At 39.3% G+C, this 24,059-nt stretch overlaps 2 protein-coding genes across 2 annotated transcripts in view; one reads left to right on the top strand and one right to left on the bottom strand.

Annotated features, from left to right (window-relative positions):
* Window positions 1-866: 866 nt before the first annotated feature.
* Window positions 867-4,027, bottom strand: LOC132816203 (biotinidase-like). The gene is made up of 3 exons (XM_060825696.1): window positions 3,815-4,027; window positions 3,231-3,380; window positions 867-2,033 (listed from the first exon to the last, which is right to left on the bottom strand). Exons 1-3 carry the CDS (start codon window positions 4,025-4,027, stop codon window positions 867-869), a joined length of 1,530 nt encoding a protein of 509 aa, XP_060681679.1.
* An 11,324-nt stretch (window positions 4,028-15,351) lies between these two features.
* hacl1 (2-hydroxyacyl-CoA lyase 1) overlaps window positions 15,352-24,059 on the top strand; it is a 99,343-nt gene continuing 90,635 nt past the window's right edge. Inside the window, exons 1-5 of the mRNA XM_060825507.1 lie at window positions 15,352-15,489; window positions 16,804-16,908; window positions 17,005-17,045; window positions 17,163-17,243; window positions 22,178-22,250. Of these exons, the coding sequence (XP_060681490.1) occupies window positions 15,406-15,489; window positions 16,804-16,908; window positions 17,005-17,045; window positions 17,163-17,243; window positions 22,178-22,250 (384 nt within the window). The 5' untranslated portion in view covers window positions 15,352-15,405. The remainder of the gene's footprint in view (window positions 15,490-16,803; window positions 16,909-17,004; window positions 17,046-17,162; window positions 17,244-22,177; window positions 22,251-24,059) is intronic.

Below are 24,059 nucleotides of genomic sequence, written 5' to 3'. Positions count from 1 at the left end.
TCCACTTAAACATCAGGTGAAATGATCATGAAAAAGTAATTCAAATCTCTTTATTTTGTTAACTCAAACATCAAAAACATAATTATTTGTGCTTTAATATGTTACAAGTGCTCTATAAAATCAGAGACGGAAGTGTTTTTAGTTAATTTACTGATTATGTCCAGACCATCATGTCTAAGCACCCTGTCTTGGAAGATATTAAATGGCTTGGAATGGGTTAGGCAGAGACTTCAAAGGCAATCCTGCAGTTAAAATGCCATGATATTTTAATTTTTGCAAATCAGTTTTCAGTTTCTTAAAGCCGCTGCATTTTTTGCTGCTGTATCAGCATTTATATAGACCTGGTAAATTTGTCACTAAGGAAAACAAAAAATCCATTATAGTTCTGTCAGATAACCCCATATGACACCCAGTGAGAATCATATTGAAGATCTGTGTACACAGACACAGTTTGGTATCAATGTGGCAGTGTAGAAACGCTGCTTTGTAAGCTAACTTTGTAGCCAGCGTCTGCTTGCAGTTGGAAGTTTGCAGGTGGATCGCAGTAATTGGAGAAGTCAAGAAGGTCAAATGGCTTTACCTGAAGCAGTCTCACCTACATCCAAAAGCAGAATCTGTCCTCACAATGTTACTTAAAATAGGCCCAGTGAGAATTCAGGTGATGAATGTGACAGGCAGCCTTTGTCTTGCCTTTTGGTGGAGTATATACTGTCATTCTGTTATTTATTTTGTAAAGAATTGGCCAAAATTCAAGATTATAACATATAATGCAAAAATATTATCATTGTAAACTATCTGAAAATCATTTGAAATGGTGCCAATTATATTTAATTCAAATCACACTTTGAAATAATCTGCAGCTAAAGCTAATCTTTCTCATACCACCTTCCATAGAGTGCTGCAGTGACAAGACCTGCTGACATCCCCTTCTTGATCATACAATAATTACTGTTAGCCCATCCTCTGGTATCGGCACGATAAATTTTCATCTTATCTGCCAATATTTCTGGATAAATATGGGTTGCGCTGAAATTCCCCCATAATCCAAAGTCTATGATATCAGAGGCAGTTGTAACATTTTGTCCACACGTGTCATAACTTGAGCCTGCACACTTCACCAAGGTACACACTTGTGTGTAATAAGCGCCAAAAACCCTATTGTTAAACCCATCATAGACTCCCAATGCATACAGATTACCATCTGTATCATTGCTACGTTTGTAGGCTACATGGCAACAGAGGGTGTTGGAACAGATGTGCAGACTACCTTTTAAACCTGTCAAAGAGATAAATGTGTAATTATCATACATCATGATATTATGAAAAATATCACCAGGATCATTTCTTTCCATTGGGCCAATTTGTTCCTGCTTTTCTCCCTTCTTCTGAAGGACAAAAGCTTCAAAATAATTGTTCCCTTTAAGAAGTGCTGCCGTCACCTCAAGTTGTAGGCTGTGATTTTGACGGGATGTGATTATAGGGACCTTGGCCACAAGAAGTTTACCTTCGCTGCTCTCGGAGTTGTAATAATAGGGGAAATCTAATGGGGTGTAGATACCACTTCCTGTTATATCATCTTCAGGATGATGCTGATTGGCTGCGAAAAGATTGATCCCAAATGCAGTAGCAAATGCTTGATGAAACTGTACGGCAGATAAGAGGGGCAATTGGTTCATCCAGGCTGTAGGAAATACAATTTGTTTTACATCATAATTCTCAATTAAACTTACTGCTGGCTCATAGAACAATATATCAAAGCCAGTTATGATGCCAAATCTTCCAGCAAATGATGTATTAAAGATGACGTGTTGCACTGTTTTGGGTTTGTCATAAATATTTCCATAATAAAGGTTCCATCTCTGGTATTTCGCAATGAAAGTACCTTCAGCATCAAAAACCACATTTGTGTTAAAGTGATATCTTCCATCGGGTGGACATTTGGGATCGCTTTGCTCACAGGTTTGTCTCTCTCCCATGTTTGCAACCAAGTACATACTGCCGTTCCTTGCCATACAGCTCAGCTGATGAAGCACCTACAATAGACCAGGCATGAGAAGTCATTACATTTTAACATAATTAAAGTACAATTGATCATTTATACATTTCTCTGCAAAATAATTTCCTCACTCCCAAAGGGTATCTTAATGCAGTGGTTTATTTAATGCATTGTTGGTTGGAACCTTATAGGGGTATGAGTGAGATGGGCACATGAGTGAGATATGTAGCAGAATCAGATAACAAGTCCAACAAAGGTACACTCCAATGGAAGCATTTTGCACAGTTCTTCATGATTTTTGTAAGCAGTGCAGCAATTTTCAAGGAAGACATGGTAAAATAACCTGCAAAAAGTCTCAACAGAATTCTCACTTTGCTAAATAGAATGTGAGATTCAGCCAATGGTGAATTATTCTCTCCATGACTTGTTATTAGGAGAACTTAATAATAAATAGAAGGTAGATTTCTGAGGAAAGAAAGAATAGAGAATTGTCAGTCTAAATATGAAACAGCTGGGGAATGTTTAATTTTATTCAAGGTTGATCATTGCTTCATTTGTCTGAAAGACCTTTCATAGGGCAATGTCCATAACACAGTCCTCTTCCCTTAATTGATTAAATATTTGAGATATTCTTACAAAATTGCATTCAGCGAAAAGCTTCACCTGCTATGAGTGCATATTGGATTCTGTGATGGGTTTCTGTCCGGTAAGAAATGGGTGAAAATCGATGGAGGGATTACAACCCAATCCCCATTCCACACTCCTTATTAGATGTCTCCATATCAGGCGTACGATTCAACAGCATTAACTTGTCAAAATCATGATGTGAAGGTGCTAGTATTGGACTGGGGTGGGTGGACCAAGTGAAAACTCACACACCAGGTTATAGTCCAACACGTTTATTTGGAAGCACTAGCTTTCAGAATGCTGCTCCTTCATCAGGCAGCTACCTGACTTCTAACTTTGTCAAAATCAGCACCATTTTCAAAATTCAGATGTTAATAGTGATACAAATCTAGTTCCATAGACACAATGCTTTAAATTGTAGAGAAATTTATCATGTAAAATTAATTTTGCATTCCAAACAATGGCTATCGATCTTTTTATAAAGCATTCTGTATAAAATAGAAGCAGTGTTGTCTAAATGGTTATAACTGAGAGTTCCACAAAAAGCTACAAACATTCTTAAAATGTAAAAACAAATAAACAAATTCAAATATTGTCTCACTCCTACCTCTGTATCATTATATGCAGTTGGATGCAGGCAGGGATTCCATTGAACAACATTAGGATCTGGAATAGGCTCCAAATAGGGAAAAAGAGCAGGTCTGCTGAGATGCAAGCCATGGATACCTTTCTCTGGAAATACAATTATCTTAACTCCCTGCAATATAGATCATAAATAAAAAATTGATGCATTAGTATGACCACAATTAGAAAAGCAAAAAGCAAATTCAGATATAAAACATCCAAATGGAAGTGGACTAACCTCAGAGTTGAAAATAGGTCAGGGCCAGGTGAATGGTCACAAAGATTGGCAGGTAAGATAGCCAGGATGTCACCTGGCTTGGAGCAGTTTAGCTAGAATGTGGAGGTATAATTTCAAGGAGAAGGGCAGGAGGTTTAAGGGGCTTTACGAAAAATGTTTTCACTCAGAGGAAGGTGGGAATCTGGAATGCATGTCTGGGAGGGTAGTTGAGGCCAGAAACCTCACACCTTTAAAAAGTATTTAGACGCGCTGTTGAAGTGTCATAACAATCAAGGCTATTGGCCAAGTGCAGGAAGGTTGGATTAGTTTAGATAGGTCAGTTGTTTTACCTGTTTACTTGCAGCATGGACTTGCTCTTGGTAGATGTCCAGGAATTCCCTCATTATATTCAGTGCCTCTGAACGTGTAGAAACGATAGATACGTTTGACTCAAAATATGATGGGTGTTCAAAGACTGCCGCAGTGTAAAAATCCAGTCCCCACACCGGGATTACAAAGCATTGCCAACACAACAGCAACCCTCTCAAGAAAAATGTTTCCATAACTAAATGATGTTTCAGTACAACAGTTAAGTAGCAGCACTGCAATCAAAGTTTGTCTGGATATTTGACTCTATGACAATTTATACCTCAGACGTTGCACAACAGTTAATATCCAATGTGTACTCCAGAAGGAAACTGAGGTCAGAATGACCTGAATGATGCAACACCTCATCATCATCCCTTATCCATTGTACAAAGTTGGACTGTATTGTAATAAACATCATATTACCTTGATTTCCTGAACATCACATGGAACCGCTGTTTGTGATCACTTTGCTGCACTATTTAATAGTTTTGCCATGCTTACTCAGTACAGTTTCTAGTCACTGTGAAGTTCCAGGTAGCCAAGCTGATGAAGATAACTGTGTCTATTTTTATTATTGTTTGCAGTTGTACTGCAGAACCTTTTTAGTATGTTTTGCCATAAACAAAACAGAACAATAGATATTCATTATTATCATAAGGTGTAACATCTAACCTTGCTGCAGTGGCTGAGGCCAGCAACAGGATTCATCAGAAACAAATAGAAGTTACAATGGGACATCAGGTTGACACTCTGGAAATGAACACAGTCGGCTAACATCCTCAATCACCTAATGAATTTTATTCTCCTATCAAATGAATTTAGAAGAAACTTTACCTGACAAACAAAGTATTCTCTGCCATTGTTGAATGAGGAAATTCTTCTGGATTCAGATCAATAGCAATTGAATCTGTAAGAGTTGGAAATTATGTTTCCACAGGGATTGGTTTAAATGGTAAGATTAGCGGATACATGGAAGGGCAAGGATACTCTGCACAATTATAACCTTCATGGTGTTGTGCAGATAATGTTACCAAAATAATGCTCGTGTTGTTCGATTAGCACACCCAGTGAACCTTCCTTGTTTCAAGATACTTCTCAACTGACCAGTTTTTATTCCAATATCCTGCCATCGGACAGTGCAGCTGCAAAACATCCTGTGTATAACTTCAAAATGAAATTTCAACTGGATCATTGTATCTACAGCATAATAATCTCAAAACCTACCAGCTGAGCATCACATTAAAGGATATATTCGTCATACTTGAGTTCAAAAGTATATTAATGCGCTACTTTGAAAATTATTTATTCTGAACATTAATTCAGAGGACTTCAGATTTTGCTGAATTAGATCACCTTCCGTACTTTGATAAAAAAAATTGTTTAAATATTTATTTATTCATCTCTAAATAAAATATTCTAATCTTTCATTATAACTATGTTTTCATAGGAAGTGGTTCCATAATTACAAGTATAAAACTGGCTAGCTCATGAATTCCATTCTTTTAAATATAATTTAACATTATAATGGCAGTATTCGTTAATTTGTATTTATACCTTCAGTTAACAATGTCACTTTTGCATAAATTCATTAGTGACGTACGCTACAGCATGTCCTATAAAGCATGTTCTACAAAGACAGGTAGAAAAAAGTCTGAGATTTTCAAAGTGTTATGATATCTGATCGAGGTATCTGTAAATTGTATATTGTCTGTGCTCAGTGAGTCGTTCTTTCATTGAGAGATCGGAGTGGGTTGAAGAGAGTATAAATTGGGGAGATTCTATAGATTGAAGATCAAAAGGAGCAGCAGAGCCTTCAGTAATACACAACTTACAATTGTCTACACAGGTAACAAACAGTGCCGGGAATCTGCTGCCATTATCTTTATATAAGCATTTCTTGCTTATGCATATCTTATTTCTTTCAATATTTCTGTGCAAAAAATCAATATTTTTAATAGCACACCTTCTCAATGTAAAATGCGATGTTAAGTATATTTTCATTGACCCTTATGAAACATTTATTTATATTTATGCCTTTTATTACTTTGTGTTTATTCACTTGCTTATGACATTGCCTATTTGTTCACTTATATGCTGCATTGTGATCTGGCAAACATTTCATATTGTTTCAATTTACTTTCTCTGCTTTACCAGTACAGTGTGATTATGTCCTGTAGATGTGATAAATCTGTAAAGGTGTATAATCCCAGTCTTGTTGAGAATATATTGTCAAGGATGTGTTGCTATTAATTTGAGTAACTTACTAATGGTCAAATTTAATTCACAACATTACTGTTCCACAATTGGCATACTACAATCTGAATGAAAAAGTTCAGCATTAATAAATTTTGTTCATTAATCTCTTTCTGGGTTATCATGTTCACTGAAGTCTCCCAGATGTTTTATTATGCCAAGCCCAATGCCTCAACATACCCTTCTTACCAGACACCGGGAGCAGGCAGTTTCAGGTTAGTGTATGCTGACTTGCTATATTGGCTTGTTTGAGTGAGTAGAATCCCTTCTCTAGAGAGTTGTTAGAAGATGAGAAATGAGTTCAGATTCCTCATCATCAATCAGCACTTCACTAAACTACTTGTCTTTTAGATCACTGGTTAAATTCAGGCGACATCTGAGAGTTATCTCCAATGATGGAGAGTTAACCTTTACTGTAGGCTAGTGGTTTATCTTGATGTGTAAACATATTAAATGGTTGGGGTTATTACTTTTGATGCTGGGTGTGATGCATTGTGGTTAGATTAGGAGCAGTATTATCCACAAGAAGTTGCCATTCAGTCAGCCATGTTTACGCTTGAACTGTGCAATTCATTCATACACTCAGTCTCAGTATTCTCTTTGAAACTTTTTTCAGCATTATCAGGAAAGACTAAGCAGGTTGGGGTCCTATTCTCTACAGGTTTTTACTATTACTAAATTATAAATAGAGTCGACGTGAAGTAGAAGTTTCTACTTGAGAGTAGGTCAAAAGCTCAAACCCATAAAGATGATTTGGAAGTGCCGGTGTTTGACTGCAGTGTACAAAATTAAAAATCACACAACACCAGGGTGTAGTCTAACAATTTTATTTGGAAGCACAAGCTTTCGGAGCGCTGTGCCTTCAACCACCTGATGAAGGAGCTGTGGTCCGAAAGCTACTGCTTCCAAATAAACCTTTGGACTATAAACTGGTGTTATGTGCCTTTTAACTTTGTACACTCATAAAGATAATGTTGTCATTAATAACGTATTAAGCGCACGAGGGGCAGGAGAAAACAGCAACTGATCGGATTGGGATGAAATGTGGAAGGAGGAGACTGATGTTGAGCATAAACACAGAACAGCATAGATCATACAGGTGAAAGGCCACTTTTGGTGCTGTAAATTCTACATATTTATCTTTGTAAAGTTATTTCTTGTGCTTTAGGATGAAAAATATTAATTTCTTTATGATATTCGCCCCCATCTTGCTACTGGTATGTGTGACTGCTGAGCTGATCATCACTGAGAGTGAATGGAAATCCTTAGAAAAACAACAAAACAGGGACCTGGTAAGTAACATGCAGCCCTGAAGTGTCTGGATGGAAATCTAACTTTACTCAAGAGAGTTTTCATTGGATTAAGATTAAAAGAGAAAAGAAATTTACAAACAATATTACAATTGAGGATAGTAGTGTTAGTTTTAGGATCCAACTTAATTCTTCATATTCCCTCATTAAAGGAAGAAATTCCGAAAAAAGTTGATCTGCACTACAGCAAATTTCAATATTTAAAAGTGGAATTCTAAATTCTGTTTAGTTGTGCTTGTGAAGCCTTCAATAATAAGAATACAATAAACATGACAATGTCACAAAGTGGAGGTTTAACAAGAACTGGAGAGCAGTTGATTTTCTAAGGCTAGATGTTCAATAAATCACCAGACTCATGAAATAAGTGAATCATTGACTCCAATATTCAGTTTGAAAGAGATGCTTTATTTTGTCAGCCAAAATGTAACATATGCCATGACATACTAAAATTTGTTACATTGTGTGGTAGAAATATGTTTAATACTTGCCATTGCACATCATACTGTTGCACCAACAAGCTGACAATGATCTTCCTTTAATAATACAAGTGAACTGGTTATTGTAATTCTATTTCATTTTGACCAACATCTCCTTACTCAGAAAAACAAGAGTCTAAATTTTTGCCAATTTAACCAAATAAATCACGATAGAATGCTGAATTTTACCAGACTTATGGAGACAGGCTGGGAGGTCAATGCTGACAAAGGTTGTTTATACTGTTGCTAACAGGAAGAGAGATGGTGGGATTGCTCCCTTTGTCCTAACCTATCAATAGTCTGCAATGAAATATGCCTGAGAGGTAGTGTTTTAAACTCTTTTAGCATCGTGATTTCAAAAGAAAACAAACAGGCTTTCTGCTAACTTTAGGGGCAAATGTAGAGTGATTGGGTAGGGGAATGGGTCTTGGTGGGTTACTCTTTGGAGGGTCGGGTGGACTTGTTGGAGCAATGTTTCCACATTGTAGAGATTTTATTCAAAAAAAGATGCTTATTCACACAACATCTCTGAAATGCAAGTTCGGTAAAAAAAACACTAACTTCCTCATTCACACAGATGTAAAGTGACCAAGTATGCGTTTAGGCTTTTAGCAGAAATACAATCAGTAACTCATACTCAAATTTCAGTTCTTTAAACTTCATGTGTTGTAGGCCTGATTCTCATGTTTCTTTGGAGATGAATTGTAGTGTGAAGTCTTTGGATTCACAAAAGATATCGATTTTCTGTAGAGGCAAATGATTGCAAGTGACAATGCATTGTTCCCTTTTCACTCCTTGGAATAATGAGATTTTGCTAGAATGGTCCATTTCATCCTGTTGGTTTCCAGACTGATGGTTTTAATCCAGATTTTGGGGTAGCAAGATTTGTTATCCATCATAAATTCCAGTCACTAGATCAATACTTCAATTGCACACCCAGGATGATTTAATCCTTAATGTCGTTGCTATACAATGAAGAAGGGATGGTGGCCATACACACCAGGTAATGAATTCTCGGGTTTCTGTACAACTCTCATTATTAATTTCCAAGCTTATAGACAGTAAGTAAATGCACAAACCATTTGAATCCTCCAGATGATTTTTATTTTGGTATGCCCATTATAGGAGGCATCCAACCCACTGTCATCCAATTAGGGACTTTTCAAAACCTTAAGGTAGTCTGGTCAAAAATTGCAGAAACAATCAGCCATTTCAGAAATCCTTTTTATCCATTTTTAAGAGACAGATGATCCGAAAAAATCTATTATGAATACATTCCATATTTAAAGTGAGGAACATGATATTCTTTTGTTGAGAATGACATTTGCTGGATGGAATGTTATGATTTTGGTTTAAAATCATGTTAAAAATGATAAGCACTAAGCAAATATGTAAAAAAAATAGTGATAAGCTATTTCTATGATTGGACTTATTAATCATTATGTCTGTTCGGAACGGCAAATGATTTCCAGGATTCTAAAAACAATCACACTTTTGATGCATAACTCAGTGAAGTTTCAGTTGAAAAGATGATTTTAAGATTATTGATTTTCGTCAGGAAATTGTGTGCAACCTTCAAGAATTTTAATTACCAAAAATTAAACCTTTGAACAGATTGTGCACTATCCAGATTGAATTGTCTGCTTAAATATATTGCTTTCTTTCCTATTTGAAACAGTTTTTCCAAATCCTTCAATCCTATTTCACTGGCAAAGGGGTGAATTTGGGACTTGGCAGAAATGAAAGGCTTCAAGAGGCAGATGCAAGCAAAGTTAATTCATATGAAGATAAGTTTGACAATGATTTGGATACTTAAATATCCTGATTAATTATCCTCTTTTATCTATATGTTGGTTAATGATTATATTGGATTGTGCATTCAATAGATGTCAATGGATTTTCAGAATAACCTAGTATATTCCTGTTAGATTTAAGAACAGCATCAACACAAGTTGCAAACCAGTTAATTAATGTATTTCTGTACACTGATTGTTTGTTTCATAAATGCTGCATTGTCTTGGAATTGTCACAGCAACATTTGTGGCCAATGTACAATAAAAGAGGCGAAGCAAAGGCAGCATGTTCTGTTTTTAAACTGTCATAATAGACAAACATGTCTGTATTTTATATCTTGGAGTTTGTTTTTAACTGATGGTTATATGTTGCTACTTGCTGCCCTAGTCACTAAGCAGTTTGATTCATTGAAATTAAGGGGAGACTATGGCCTAGTGGTATTATGGCTGGACTGTTAATCCAGAAACCCAGATATCATTCTGGGAACCTGGGTTTGAATCCCACCATGGCAGATGGTGGAATTTTAATTCAGTGAATATCTGGAATTCAAGAGTTGAATGATGGCCATGAACCATTGTCCATTGTTGGTTAAAAACCCATCTGGTTCACTGATGTTCTTTAGGAAAGGAAACTGCCATCCTTAGCTGGTCTAGCCTATGTGTGGCTCCAGACACAACAATTTGGTTCACTCTTAACTGCCCTCTGGGCAATTAGGGATGGACAATAAATGCTGGCCCGACCAGTGATGTGCTCATCCCATTAATGAATAAAAAAAATTGCTCAATTCAATGTATTATGTTCCAAGGTATAAATAAATTTGCAGGTCGTTTAATTTTATACTGATTGTTGTAATATACTCATATCTTCTAATCTATCAATCTCTTACTAAATTTTTGCACTATAATAATTGTACCATTCCAGTTCAGTTTACGAAAGTAGATAAAATTTTATCCTGCTCCCCTACTCCATCATGCTCCATTATTTCTTTCCTTCCTTCCTATCTGAGAAACCTAGTTTCTCAATTCAGGTCTGTTATTAGTGCTTACAGTCTCTCATTGTCATGTTATCTTGAATTAACCTATTTAGATAGGTTTATGCAGTTGGGAAGACAAAAATATAATTTAGATAATGTATTTAACGTAAGTTAGAAATACATTGATAGTAACCGTTCACTGATAGGAAGTGAATTAACATATCCCCATATAAAAACATTTAATTGACATATAGACAAGAATATTCATTAAGGGCATGAAATAAATCTTTAACTCTTTCATTTTAATTGCTCAATGTGGAATTGGATGATGTTTATTACACAGACAGTGTCTAATTGTGATTTATCAGACCACCCTATAAAGTTCAGATATTAGCATTCGCACTAGCACCCCTCAGGCTCCACACAAATTAAGTAATTTAGTTTTGCTTTGAAAGCAAATGATTTACACATGGGGGTGAAGTAATAGCTTAGTAATCATAGAATCATAGCAAACAGCATTTAGTCATTGGCACAATTGAAGGGTTGTAGCAGTGGGTTCCTCTACCAACTGGAAGACTTCTGGTAATCTGACCACAGCCTTTTGTCAGAAACCAAAAGAATTAAGTTCGAATCAGGCACCCTCCTGGACGTCAGCAGGGGTCCTGGCTTCTACTGGGGAAATTTCCCAAATTATTTTCTCCTTCAAGGCAGACAGCTGACCACGGAGATTTGCTGGCCATCGAGAGGCTGGCTGCGCCCCCTCAGAGCAGTGGACACTGTTGGTACTGAATTGAAGTCCAGCTGGAGCCCTAGAATGCAGGTAAGTGGAGCTGCATCATCATCAGACAGTTAGTCATGCCCCAGAAAGGACATGGGAGTGATCAGCGAAGATGAATTGATGAAAAGGGCCCACAGCAGCTTTTGTCAGCCCCTCTCTTGAGAAAGGTGCTTCCCTCCTTTGGGATTGTGGGTGTCGGATAAGAAGGGACCATTCTCCAACCAGGGTTTCACTGTTGGTTTCCTGATGTGGTGGGAAACTGCTGGTTGAATTCCTGTGTTATTGGGATAAGGTCCTAAAGAAGTCACTTAAAGGTGTCAGCTGGTCTCCAGGTGGGGAAGGCCAGGCACTATTCCCACACAGTTACTTTTGGAGTATCTTAAAGAATTTCCGACCTAATTTCCAACTACATGTTTCTTCTCTCGATCATCAGCTAAAACGTATTTTAGTTTTCACATGTACACTGATGACACCTTGATCTACATCAAAATCATTTTGCTCAACTCCCTCCATGGTTGCTTGACTGACATCTACTTTTAGATAACCAGAAATGTCCTTCAATTAAACATTTGAAATATTGAAGCTATTGCTTTTGTCCCTACTGCAAACTATGTTCCTGTTACCACCCCTCTCTTGTTAGCTGTTTGAAACCAAACCAATTTGTTCACAACTTTAGTGTCATATTTGATCCAGGATGAACTGCTGTCACTAAGACTGCCTTGGGAAAATCTTCCTACCAGATCATTCAGCCCTTCAGACTGTTCTGCCATTCAATGATGGTCTGTGGTGTTAGAGGCAAGGTGTTAGCCTGGACAGAAGCTTGACTGGGAATAAAAGAGTCTTTCTTAGGATGGCAGTTCTGCAAGGGTCACTGTTGGGACTACAACTTTTCACTTTTATATATTAATGATCTAGATGAAGGAACTTAGGGCATTCTGTCTACACAAAGATAGGTAGAGGGACAGGTAGTGTAGAGGAGGTGGGGAGGCTGCAGAAGGATTTGAACAGTTTAAGAGAATGGGCAAAGAAGTGGCAGGTGGGGTACAGCATGGGTAAGTGTGAGGTCATGCACTTTGGTAGGAAGAATAGAAGCATGGACTATTTTCTAAATGCAATGAAAATTTAGCAATCTGAATTCCAAAGAAACTTGAGATTTCCAGCCCAGGATTCTCTCAAGGTAAACTTGCAGGTTGAGTCAATAATTAGGAATGCTGCAATTTATTTTGAGAGGACTTGAATATAAAAACAGGCTCTATAAGACCACATTTGGAGTATTCTGTGCAGTTTTGGGTCCCATATCTCATGAAGGATGTACTGGCCCTGGAGCGTGTTCATAGGACGTTCACGCGAATGGTCCTAGGAATAAAATGCTTAACACATGACTATACTCAATGGAGTTTAGAAAGGTGAGAGGGAATCTAATTGAAACTTACAGAATACTGAATAGTCTGGACAGAATTGATGTTGGGAAAATGTTTCCATTGGTAGGAGAGACTAGGACCTGAAGGCACATCCTTAGAGTAAAGGTAAGACCTATTACAACAGAGATAGGGAGAAACTTCTTCCTAATCACTGAGCATGGTGGCTCAGTGGTTGGCACTTCTGCCTCACAGCATCAGGGACCGGGATTTGAATCCCGCCTTGGGTGACTGTCTGTGTGGAGTTTGCACATTCTCCAGATGTGTGTGGGTCTCTTCTGGGTGCTCTGGGTTTCCTCCCACAGACCAAAGATGTGCAGGTTAGGTGAATTGCCCATGCTGAATTGCCTATAGTATTTAGCAATGTATAGACTAGGTGCATTACTCAGGGGTAATAGGTTCTGGGTGGGTTATTCTTCGGAGGGTCGGTGTGAACTTGTTAGGCCGAATTGCCTGTTTCCACACTGTAGGGATTCTATATAATTCTCAGCCAGAGAGTGGTGAATCTATGTAATTCGTTGCCACAGAAGGCTGTGGAGGCCAGATCATTGAGTATACTTAAGACGGAGACACATAGGTTATTGATTGTCATGGGGATCAAGGATTTTGGGGAGAAAACGGGAGAATTGGGTTGAGAAAGTTATCAGCCATGATTGAAGGACAGAGCACTCGATGGGCTGAATGGCATAATTTCTGCTCCTATGTCTTATGGTCTTATTCCAACACATTCTTGGCTGCTCGCCTATATTCTACACTTTGTAAACCTGAGGTCACCTACACACTGTTACCCATGGCTTAGAAATCCTTCAAGGATTTTATATCTCTGTCCATCTCCATAATCTCTCCCAGTCTCTCAAAATTCAAAGCTATCTGTGCCTCTCTAATGTCACCTTTTGAGGATTCCTGATGTTAATAACTCCACCATTGGTTGCTATCTCTTCAGTTGGCCTATGAACACTTGAGTTCATGTCACATTACAAGTGATCACCATTGTACTACACACACACACTCTCATATACACACAGACACCCACACACACCCCTCACAGACTTAAGACACTCTACATTCATTACACACACACACTTTCTCACACTCACAACCCCCACTCCAGACAGACACACAAACAGACAAAGACTCACACGCACACAAATATTTTGTGTGGTGAATTTGTACTTGCAGAGTTACATTGCACTTTGCTCAAAAACTGCATACATTCATGTAGAACTCTGAGCTCAAAAACTGCATGAATTTATGTAAAACTCTGTTATCTCACTTTTTAGATTAGAATCAATCTAAACATCAGGTCATAGACAGAGAACACAGGGGGCTAACACTTTCAACATATTGTCTAGCTATCACCATTGTTAACAGCTAACCCGAGAATGCAACTTTTTAAAAAGGTTTTGTGATTTACACATGAAAGAAGTGAAACTATCACTGTATTCTAACAGATGAAAGGCTTAACAGACAATCAATTTTTCAATGTATAATTTCAGTTACATCACACTGTAAATTTTTGCTATAAATTCTGTGTTACAATCGAGCCCTCCACTATTACCTGATGAAGGAGCGTCGCTCCGAAAGCTAGTGTGCTTCCAATTAAACCTGTTGGACTATAACCTGGTGTTGTGTGATTTTTAACTATGTAAAATTTGGAATTCTCTCCCTAATCTTTTCTAAGATGCTTTCCTTATTTAATAAGAATAATGCGGAGGTGCCGGTATGGGACTGGGCTGGACAAAGTTAAAAATCACATGACACCAGGTAATGCTTCCAAATAAGCCTGTTGTACTATAACCTGGTGTGTGATTTTTGACTTCCTTGTTTAAGACACTTCTTATAAAGCTCACCTAAGCTTTTGGTCATCCAGTTTAACATATTTTCTTTTATAATGCTGCTTTGAAGCACTCTGGATTAAAGCTTCACTGTAAAAACATAGTATCAATGTCAATTACTGATATCATCCAACCTTTTCCAGTTCGTTCTTTGTCTGCAGTTTCTGGTTTACCTGCTCTCTCCCCTCTTTCACTAACTTCTAGAAATTTCCGTTTTCCCTTCTCTCCCTTCAGACGAACGTGTGAGAATTTCTGAATTAAAAAAAAATCAGGCCAGACACTACGGGAATTCCTTTTTGGAGCCAATTAAGGATCTTAAAAGGAAATCAGACCAGCAACTGAAATTGAACATTCTTGCTGGTCCATTTTAAAAAAAAACTTATATTTGCTTCGAATTGCGCCAAATGCACTGGGACTGCTCAGGTAGAAACATTGAGGTCTTACGGGACTTGTATTGGTATGTAATTTTGCACACAAATGCCAAACCGCCGCAGTGGACTGAATTTCAAAATATACACGCATCTTTTCATATTACTTTGTTGTTGAAAATTCTCCACGAAACAAAACGAACAGAGCTTTCCAACAGGATACACATTCATACTGCAGTGACTCCTCTTCCTGAGCGACTTGGTTCTTCCTTTGCTGGGGTTGGTGCTGCAGTTTGTCAATCTCCGCCCTGCAGCGATGTCGAGCTGGCTTTAGCAACCGGTGACTGCTCCTTTGCCCCAAGTGGAAATGGCAGCTCCGGAGGGAGATGGTGGGTTACAGCCAGAGGAACTCAGCGGAGCTCAGATCGTAGCAGAAGCACTGAGAGGGCAGGTGAGGAGTATTCACCCCATGTGCTGCCAATCCACTGCAATAAATGAAACTTTATTGAAATCAGTAGGCTTCACCGATATAGGCCACTGTATGACTAACTTATTCAATTTCATTGACACCAATGTCTTCACCTTGGGTAGGAAGCCACAACGTATTAGTTACCACCTGAACGTAAACCTCTTCTTATGCTTGAATTTCTCCTCTCCTGATCACCCAATGCATTTGTTTAATGCTTGAAATAAAACAGAAACTCCTGGAAACACTCAGCAGGCCTGACAGCAGTGTGACATGAAAACAGTTAACCTTTCAGGTCTGTGAGCTTTCAGAGCCCCCGCTTCTTCCTCAGGCATTAGCTGCCTGAAGGAGGAACAGCATTCCGAAATCTTGTGGCTTCAAATAAACCTGTTGGACTATAACCTGTTGTTGTGTGATTTTTTTACTTTGACCACCCCAGTCCAACACCAACACGTCCACATCATGGAAAGATCAGAAAGCTTAATCTACATCAGAAATTTGAAAAGGAAATTAGATAAAGAACTCACTCAACTTAATGACAAAATTTTGAGATTATGGGGAAAAGGCAGGAAATGAAAATAAATGAATAGCTGTGTATATTTTAACTGGCATGCTGACATATGGTGCCTCTGTGGTTAGCGCTACTGCTTCACGGTGCCTGGGTTCAATTCCTGGCTTGAGTCACTGTCTGTGTGGGGTTTGCATATTCTCTCTGTGTCTGTGTGGGTTTCTTCTGGGTGCTCCATGTTTCCTTCCACACTCCAAAGATGTGCAGGTTAGGTGTATTAGCCATGGTAAATGTGGGGATAGGGTGAGGGAGCTAGGTCTGTGTGGAATGTTCTTAGAAGGGCCAGTGCAGTCTCAATGGGCAGAGTGGCCTTTTTCTGTATTGTCAGGATTCTGTGACTCAATGGCTGTTGTTTTGTAGAATAGTTGTTGAAAGGTGTGTTGGAACAATTTAAGAAAAAAAAATACATTTGATATATGTAGTGAGAAATAGTGAGCTGCAATTCAGTTATCATTTAAGTAAACGTCTCCCAAACTCAATGGCCTCAAGTGCTGTTACTAAGAAAGACCACTCAGACTTTAGAAAGTGACCAAAGGTACGATCATATGTTTTCCCTCTGGAATTACGAATTGTTCATATTCTCTGTATCTTGCACATTTGCAACACACACTTATAGATACCAGAAAATTTTGAAGCTAATATCTGTGATCTGAACAGATGATTTCTTGCTGAGTTCACACTAAAAATAAACGGGCAATAACCTGAAGGCCACCTTTCATGTTTCTTTGCAGAATCTTCGGTATATGTTTGGGATTGTTGGTATACCAGTGATAGAAATAGCCATGGCAGCCCAAGCTGCTGGGATTAAATACATTGGAATGAGAAATGAGCAAGCTGTAAGTAATATTCTGTGTACCTTCTGTCTGTTCTTTCAACAGTGTAAAAATAAATCAATTAGTGTTTTACTGACCTCATGTTTGCTGTTTAAACAGGCTTGTTATGCAGCATCTGCAGTGGGATATTTAACTGGAAGGTTAGTCTCTCAAAATGTAGCTGGTTTTAAATCTCATGACTTTGCCACGATGAGCTTTTAATTGTATTTTTACCGATTTACCTGCAATTTAAACACGACTGTTTTTCCTCATTTTAGGCCAGGCATTTGCCTTGCAGTCTCTGGCCCAGGTCTTTTACACACACTAGGAGGAATGGCAAATGCAAACATGAATTGCTGGTAAGTTCTATGAACTGTTACCAAAGAAACAGTTGCAACCATTGCAATTCTAGGAAGTCAACCTGCAAATATTTATTCAAACTGATACATTTAAAAGCCTAGTGTAATTTCAGTTGTCATTGCGGATTGTCCTAGTTAGCTATATATGGATCAGGCAGTGAATGTGAAGCCTTCTTTGTCTCCTATTCATTTCTACCTGGATAGTGAGCTGTTAACTAGTCAGTTTTGGGAAGGATGGGTGTTATGCTAACCCCTACAAGGGCCATGGGGACAAAAATAAAGCAGACCCAAGAAGCCTTCGTGTGGCAGAGTGGTAGTGTCCCTACCTGTGGACCAGGGTTTAAATCCCACCTGCTGCAGCGGTGTATAACATTTCTGTACAGGTTGATTGGGAAAAATCAGAAAGCAGACCCAGGCAGGTTCTTGTGGCACAAGGGTTCTCTCCCTATCTTTGAGACAGGAGGCCCAAGCTCAAGTCCCACCTGCTCCAGAGGTGTATCATAACATCTCTGAATAGGATGATTTTGGATTAAAAAAACAGACCCAGACAGACTGTCTATCCCAGGCCGGGACTAATCAGGAGTAGTGACTCTACCTTGTTGTTTAACAATAAACAATGTTTCTTTCTAGTCAGGTTTCCTGAGTTATTACAGGTGGAAAAGTTAAGTATTAGTATTCTAATCAAAATTTAGTTTTGTGTAAAAGCTCCTCAATAGATATGGGAAGTCTTCTATTTATGTTGGTTAGTGTTATAGTGATTGTAACAGGGTCAGTCAGGTGGACCTCATAGAATAGGAATTCCCTGACTGGGGTTGAGAATCTGGTCCAAACAGGGAGCTCTGGGTGACAGATATAAACAGGAATATCAGCCATCCAGTTCACTGAGAGCGGACTCTGAGGGAGCTGGATCGGTGTCAAGTACTCTCCACAAGTAAACAAAGGGTAACTTGGTGATGAGGTACCTCTGGAGTTATTTCAGGTGTTAACAGGAAGTGGTGCTGTCTCATTTTCAGGAACATATGTTTTTCAAAAGGGTAGGGGTAGTGAACAAATATGAGAAGGAAGAGTTGGTAATGTGCAAGAGGCCAATGAACACCATTTATAAATAAGACAATAAGATAAAGGAATAGGCTGTTTGGCCCCTAGACCCTGGTCTGCCATTCAATAGGTTTGTGGCTGATCCATTGTTCTTTATGTCCACTTTCCTGCCTGTTCCCCAGAACCTTGATTCTTCTATTGATCAAAAATTTATCTATCTCAGCCTTAAATATACATAAGGACTTTGCCCCCATAACCCTCTGTGGCAAGGAGTTCCAAATCCCCATTCTCTGAGAGCAGAAATTCATCCTTATCTCATTCTTAAATTGGCAACTCTTTATTCTGAGACTATGACCTCTGGCCCCAGACTCTCCCATGAGGGGAAACATCCTCTCAGCATTTACCCTGTCAATGAATCTGCCTGTGCTGAGTCTGATAGATTTGACCAATACATTCCCAACCTTGCACTTTTGCCAAAGCCTTGCCTTTATTAATGATCACTGTAAGTTGTTTCTGTGCAATCTCCATTTTCAAAATTTGGAATGACCACAACATATATCATTAAATACCCTAAACACAATTAAATCAGTTTAAAACATTTTGCAGAAGTGTTGTAATACAAAGTAGGATACCAAATCGCTTAAAGGAATATTAAGTAAAAGATGTAAAATCTGGCCAGGAATGTAGTTCTAGGAGCATTTGTATGTGTGAATTATGGGCAGGGGTAGGCCATTCAGTTTCTCAAGCTTCCTCCGCATTTTAGTTGATCTGATTATGACCATAACTCCACTTTCTCGTCTAGCCTGGTGACCTTTGACTCTGTTGTTCATAAAGAAACAAGCTACCTCTGCCCTAACAAATATTTAACGACTCAGCCTCCACTGCTGTGTGGGGGAAGTGATTTCCAATTAAATACTTCATCCAACTCGTGAGAAGCTATTAAACAGAATTCATACTTACATCACACAACCCCCTATCAACACACGCTGCAGAGCATTTACATCACTCAAATGTGATCTACCTCTTCCCAACCCTTGCCATACTATGGGATCCACTCCCCTCTTCCCCTGCTCCTGACCTTACTCCCCTTCCCTGGCTGGCAAAACACTGTTCCCTCCCCCTAACCCTTCCCTCACTGTCCTTTGCAGCTCAACACACTCTCCTCTTCTCCTGCCCCTTTCCTCATTCCCTATCCCTCGTTGCTCAGCACACTTCCCTTCTCCTGCTTCACTCGACCAGACACCATTTGACTATCCCCTGGCACTAGTCCCCTCTACCTCCAGACCCAACCTGACAGCCCTTACTTTCGGCCAACCGGACCCAAATCCCTGTGTGCCAAACTCCCTCCAAACCCATCAGCTATCTTTCTTGACTCCCCCCTCCTATGGTCCCGAATCCTTCCACACATCCTGGCCACTTACCTGACTACCTCACCATGTTGCACCCTACCCACTCGGTACCCTACCCCCTTTTCACTTAGCATCCTATCCATCTTACCCCTACCCAGATGGCACCCTTTCAGCTGGTACCTGACACCTTCACTTTGTAACCTAGCATTCTACACCTGGCACCCTACCTGTAACCAAATCCCTAATATCACTCTTACCTTATGTACTTCCTGCTGTCAAAGTGGCTATAAGGATTTTTAAATGTCAAAGCTCAGTTGCTCACTGCTGTGAAAATAGAGTGTAGTTTGCTTTCCTTGAACAATTCAATCCTTTGAAAGAATTGTCAGAATAAAAGTCTACTTTTGCATTTCTCAAGTAGATGTGGAGATGGCTGGCAAGGCCAGCATTTGGTTGCCTCGATCTCTTCATTAGGCAGTTTGCAGCCTGCCAGAACAATTGCAGATGATAATTACTACTCCATTTCCCCTTTTCTTTGTTTGGCTTTTCTCTCGCTCCTTCAACATCTCAAGGCAGGTCTTTTGTTCCTTTTTTTTCCTGCTGCATCACCATTCCAGCTTGCCCTGAAGGTCTAACTCGCTCTCTGTGATCTTCCTCCCTGTCACAGACTTTCATTTTGTCTGCGTTCCAGCCATCTCTTCCTCAAAATCTCTAACTTTTCCCCATCTTGATGGAAGGTCACCAACATTTTATGCCTTTCACTTATAGGCATGCCACCCTTTTGATCAGGGTTGAAAATGATAGGCATGTGATATCTTTGTTACTGCCCGCTCTGTGGCCCCGCAGTCCCTGTTTCCAACTTCCTGTCTGCATAACTGGGCAGCAAAGCTGTCCTGAAGACAATTCAGACCCATACCCCTCAGACCCATATCCCTAACAGTCACATCCAATTCTGCCTTCCTGATGGAGGTGGGTTCCTGTCTACTTCCCCATTTCCTGTCTCCAGCGGAGAACTCTGGCCGCAGGGTTTGCTGTCCGTTTCAATAACAAATGAGGATATACAGGAAAACGTTTGCTGACAACATCATTACAAAATCATGTGTATCACTGTACCTTATACAATTAAATATGACAGAATTCAATAAATTTGCTTTTAAAAGAAACCTGCACTGGGCAGCTAGGTGAATCCGTTGCCCCCAGTGCGGTCTCCTCTACATTGGGGAGACCGAACTCCTCCTAGCAGAGTGCTTTAGGGAACATCTCCGGGACACCCACACCAATCAACCACACCGCCCCATGCTCCAACATTTCAACTCCCCCTCACACTCTGTCGAGGACATGGAGGTCCTGGGCCTCCTTCACCGCTGCTCCCTCACCACCAGACGCCTGGAGGAAGAACGCCTCATCTTCCGCCTCGGAACACTTCAACCCCAGGGCATCAATGTGGACTTCAACAGTTTCCTCATTTCCCCTTCCCCCACCTCATCCTAGTTCCAAACTTCCAGCTCAGCACTGTCCCCATGACTTGTCTGGACTTGTCCTACCTGCCTATCTCCTTTTCCACCTATCCACTCCACCCTCTCCTCCCTGACCTATCACCGTCATCCCCTCCCCCACTCACCCATTGTACTCTATGCTACTTTCTCCCCACCCCCACCCTCCCCTAGCTTATCTCTCCACGCTTCAGGCTCACTGCCTTTATTCCTGATGAAGGGCTTTTGCCCGAAACATTGATTTCGCTGCACTTTGGATGCTGCCTGAACTGCTGTGCTCTTCCAGCACCACTGATCCAGAACTAGATGAAATATGAGTCTCTTTTGGATAGTTATTTTAAAGCAAGTTAAATAGTATACATTGATTTTTTTGTTTGGCAAGTATGTCCACTGACATTACATCTCATTGAATAATTTGAAATGTGTAGCTTGGTCTGCTGTGCCTCCCAAAACACTGCATCTTTTTAAAGTAGATTGCTTTCACCAGGTTAGATTTTTCTCAGTACAATTCAATCACCAAATTGCTAACAAAATATGGGTTCATGCCTTTGGCATTACTTTTCCTTGGAAATAATGCCTATACCTGGGAAGACATTGCTTTTTACTTTTTGCAATATTGAAAGACCTACTTGATATTTCTTGCATTTTTTATAGAGTGTGAATGTTGCAGTTCAGTTAACATTATAGACAGAAGAAATTCAACATTCCAATTAAAGTTGCATATTTTGTAAGGCACTAAAGATAATAGGTTTTTGTTGAGTAATGAATGTGACATTTTCACATTGGTGCAGTAATGTCGTGGCTCAATAATTTAGCTTAAGACCACTTGTTCTCATTGCCTGCTGCATATTTGTTGTATCAGGCTTCAGCTACACCAAGTTTTGTATAATGGTATTTTAATTTGAAGAAATTACATGTGAAGTTGATATGATTGATGTATTGCTGCTGAGTGCTCTAAGGTTGTTAAATATCAAATTTCGAGAACATTATAATTGTCAAAGAATGAAGTCCACTGTATGAAAAACCGTTGAATAAAAAACAATGCTCTTTCTTTCAGGCCTTTAATTGTCCTTGCAGGATCCTCTGACCGAAATCAGGAAACAATGGGTGCATTTCAGGAATTTCCACAGGTTTGTTGGACTCAAAACTCATTAAAGTTATTATTATTTGTATTTGGAAGATGTGCAACTGTTTGAAATTGGTGATGCTGCCATCTGTTTGGATGCAGGCATTGTAGTGAATGAGTGAAAGCTTTACCAAGTTATCATTATTGCCATCTCCTGGATTTCAGTGTTTTTTCAGGTTTAAAGTATACTGCCTGATAAAATATTGGGCATTGGATCCAATATTTTGCTCTATTCTGGCACTTTTAAAACATGCTGGGTGCTTTATGATTTTAATTGTTAGCAACACCCAGCCCTGTTGTGCATACCTCAGAGAAATCTGAATATTTAGCAATGCAAAGAAAATAAATGATTCAGCCTAACAATGATGATATAATAATACCAGTTCGGCTGCAGAGTTTGCCTGTTGTTCATTGTAATTATTTTCTTCACTTAATCAATTACCAATCATGTAAACTTGCTGTTATTCAGTTTATTTTAAATTAATAGATTATGTTGGTGGGTCATTGTTTCTGGATACTTCTTTTAAAGAAAACAGTGGAAGTTCAAAGTGTGAGTTGGAGATATTACCTTTAATTGCAAAGCACATAAACTGATAATCTTCTTAAATGTAACAAATGGACCAATTGATTCCTTTTTCTTGAGAAATAATGTCCATGTGAGTGTTTAGGGATGGTACATTCTGACAAAAACTGTGGAAATAGTGGGAATTGTGGGAATAGTAAATTATGGCACACAGCCAATATACAATAGCCATCTGCTGGCATATATTAGGCCATATTTCCAGGAGCAGGAGGGAGGAGAGGAACAGGTCGGAACTGGCTGTCTAAACAACCTGTTTGCTTTTGAATATGAAAAAAGAGATAATGAAAGACAGTTCCTAAAACAAGCTCCTTTTTATCTGCCCCCAGAAAAAAAAACTTGGGGTGGAATTATGTCGGGGTCTGAGTGATGTGGACTACAGCAAGATTTGTGGTAGGATTGAATGAGAAATCTGGCATTTGAATGTCAGGAGCTTCTCACACTGTCTTTTAGATATTTTTATTCAGCTTGTTCTGACATACCTCTGGAGTAGGCAGGACTGGAACTCAGGCCTCCTGTCTCAAATGTAGGGACAGTACCACTGCACCACAGGAGCCCTTCGTGTCACCTGTAATGCATTTGCTTGTGGTGAGTTTTTTGCTGTGCAGTAGCATGTTGCTAATTATAAGAAATTAATGTTTGTTAAAAACCTTGTTAACACCCAACTCACCTCACTACTGTTGAGCTTCCATCTTACCAAATGCACCAAGCAAGCTCGATACCAACAAATTTCAAAATGGAAATCAGAGTGTCGTCAGCTTGCTGCTTGCTCCTCCTTGTTGGACACCAGTGCCTGCATCACTGAATTATGCCTTTCCTACTTTCGTCTATTGAATCGCATTCACTTTTTTCCAGTCTAATGGAACTTCTCCTGACCCTAGGAAATTTTGGTAAATTACAACAAGTAAAGGTAAAGTCATCATGACCCTATTGGGTTGCTCTCTCATTCGAGAGAGACGAATGGTGGTGAATTTAACTTGAAGGAATGTGAGCAGTTAGGGTCTATATTAAGAAACTGAGCCAAAAAGGTAATAATCTTCGATTACTACCTGAGCAACAAGTGTATTGGCACAGAGTCAACAAGATTAAAGAGGTAAACGCATGGCTCAAAGTTTGGTGTGGGAGGAATGAGTTTGAATTCATGGGTGATTGGCACTAGTACTGGGCATTTATGCTGTCCCTGACTTTCCCTAGTCCTCCATGTTTGCACCCTCCTCTCCTTCTTACATTTCT

The sequence above is a fragment of the Hemiscyllium ocellatum genome, chromosome 5, assembly GCF_020745735.1.
Source record: "Hemiscyllium ocellatum isolate sHemOce1 chromosome 5, sHemOce1.pat.X.cur, whole genome shotgun sequence".
NCBI lineage: Eukaryota > Metazoa > Chordata > Chondrichthyes > Orectolobiformes > Hemiscylliidae > Hemiscyllium > Hemiscyllium ocellatum.
This window is presented reverse-complemented; position numbering and strand designations above follow the sequence as displayed.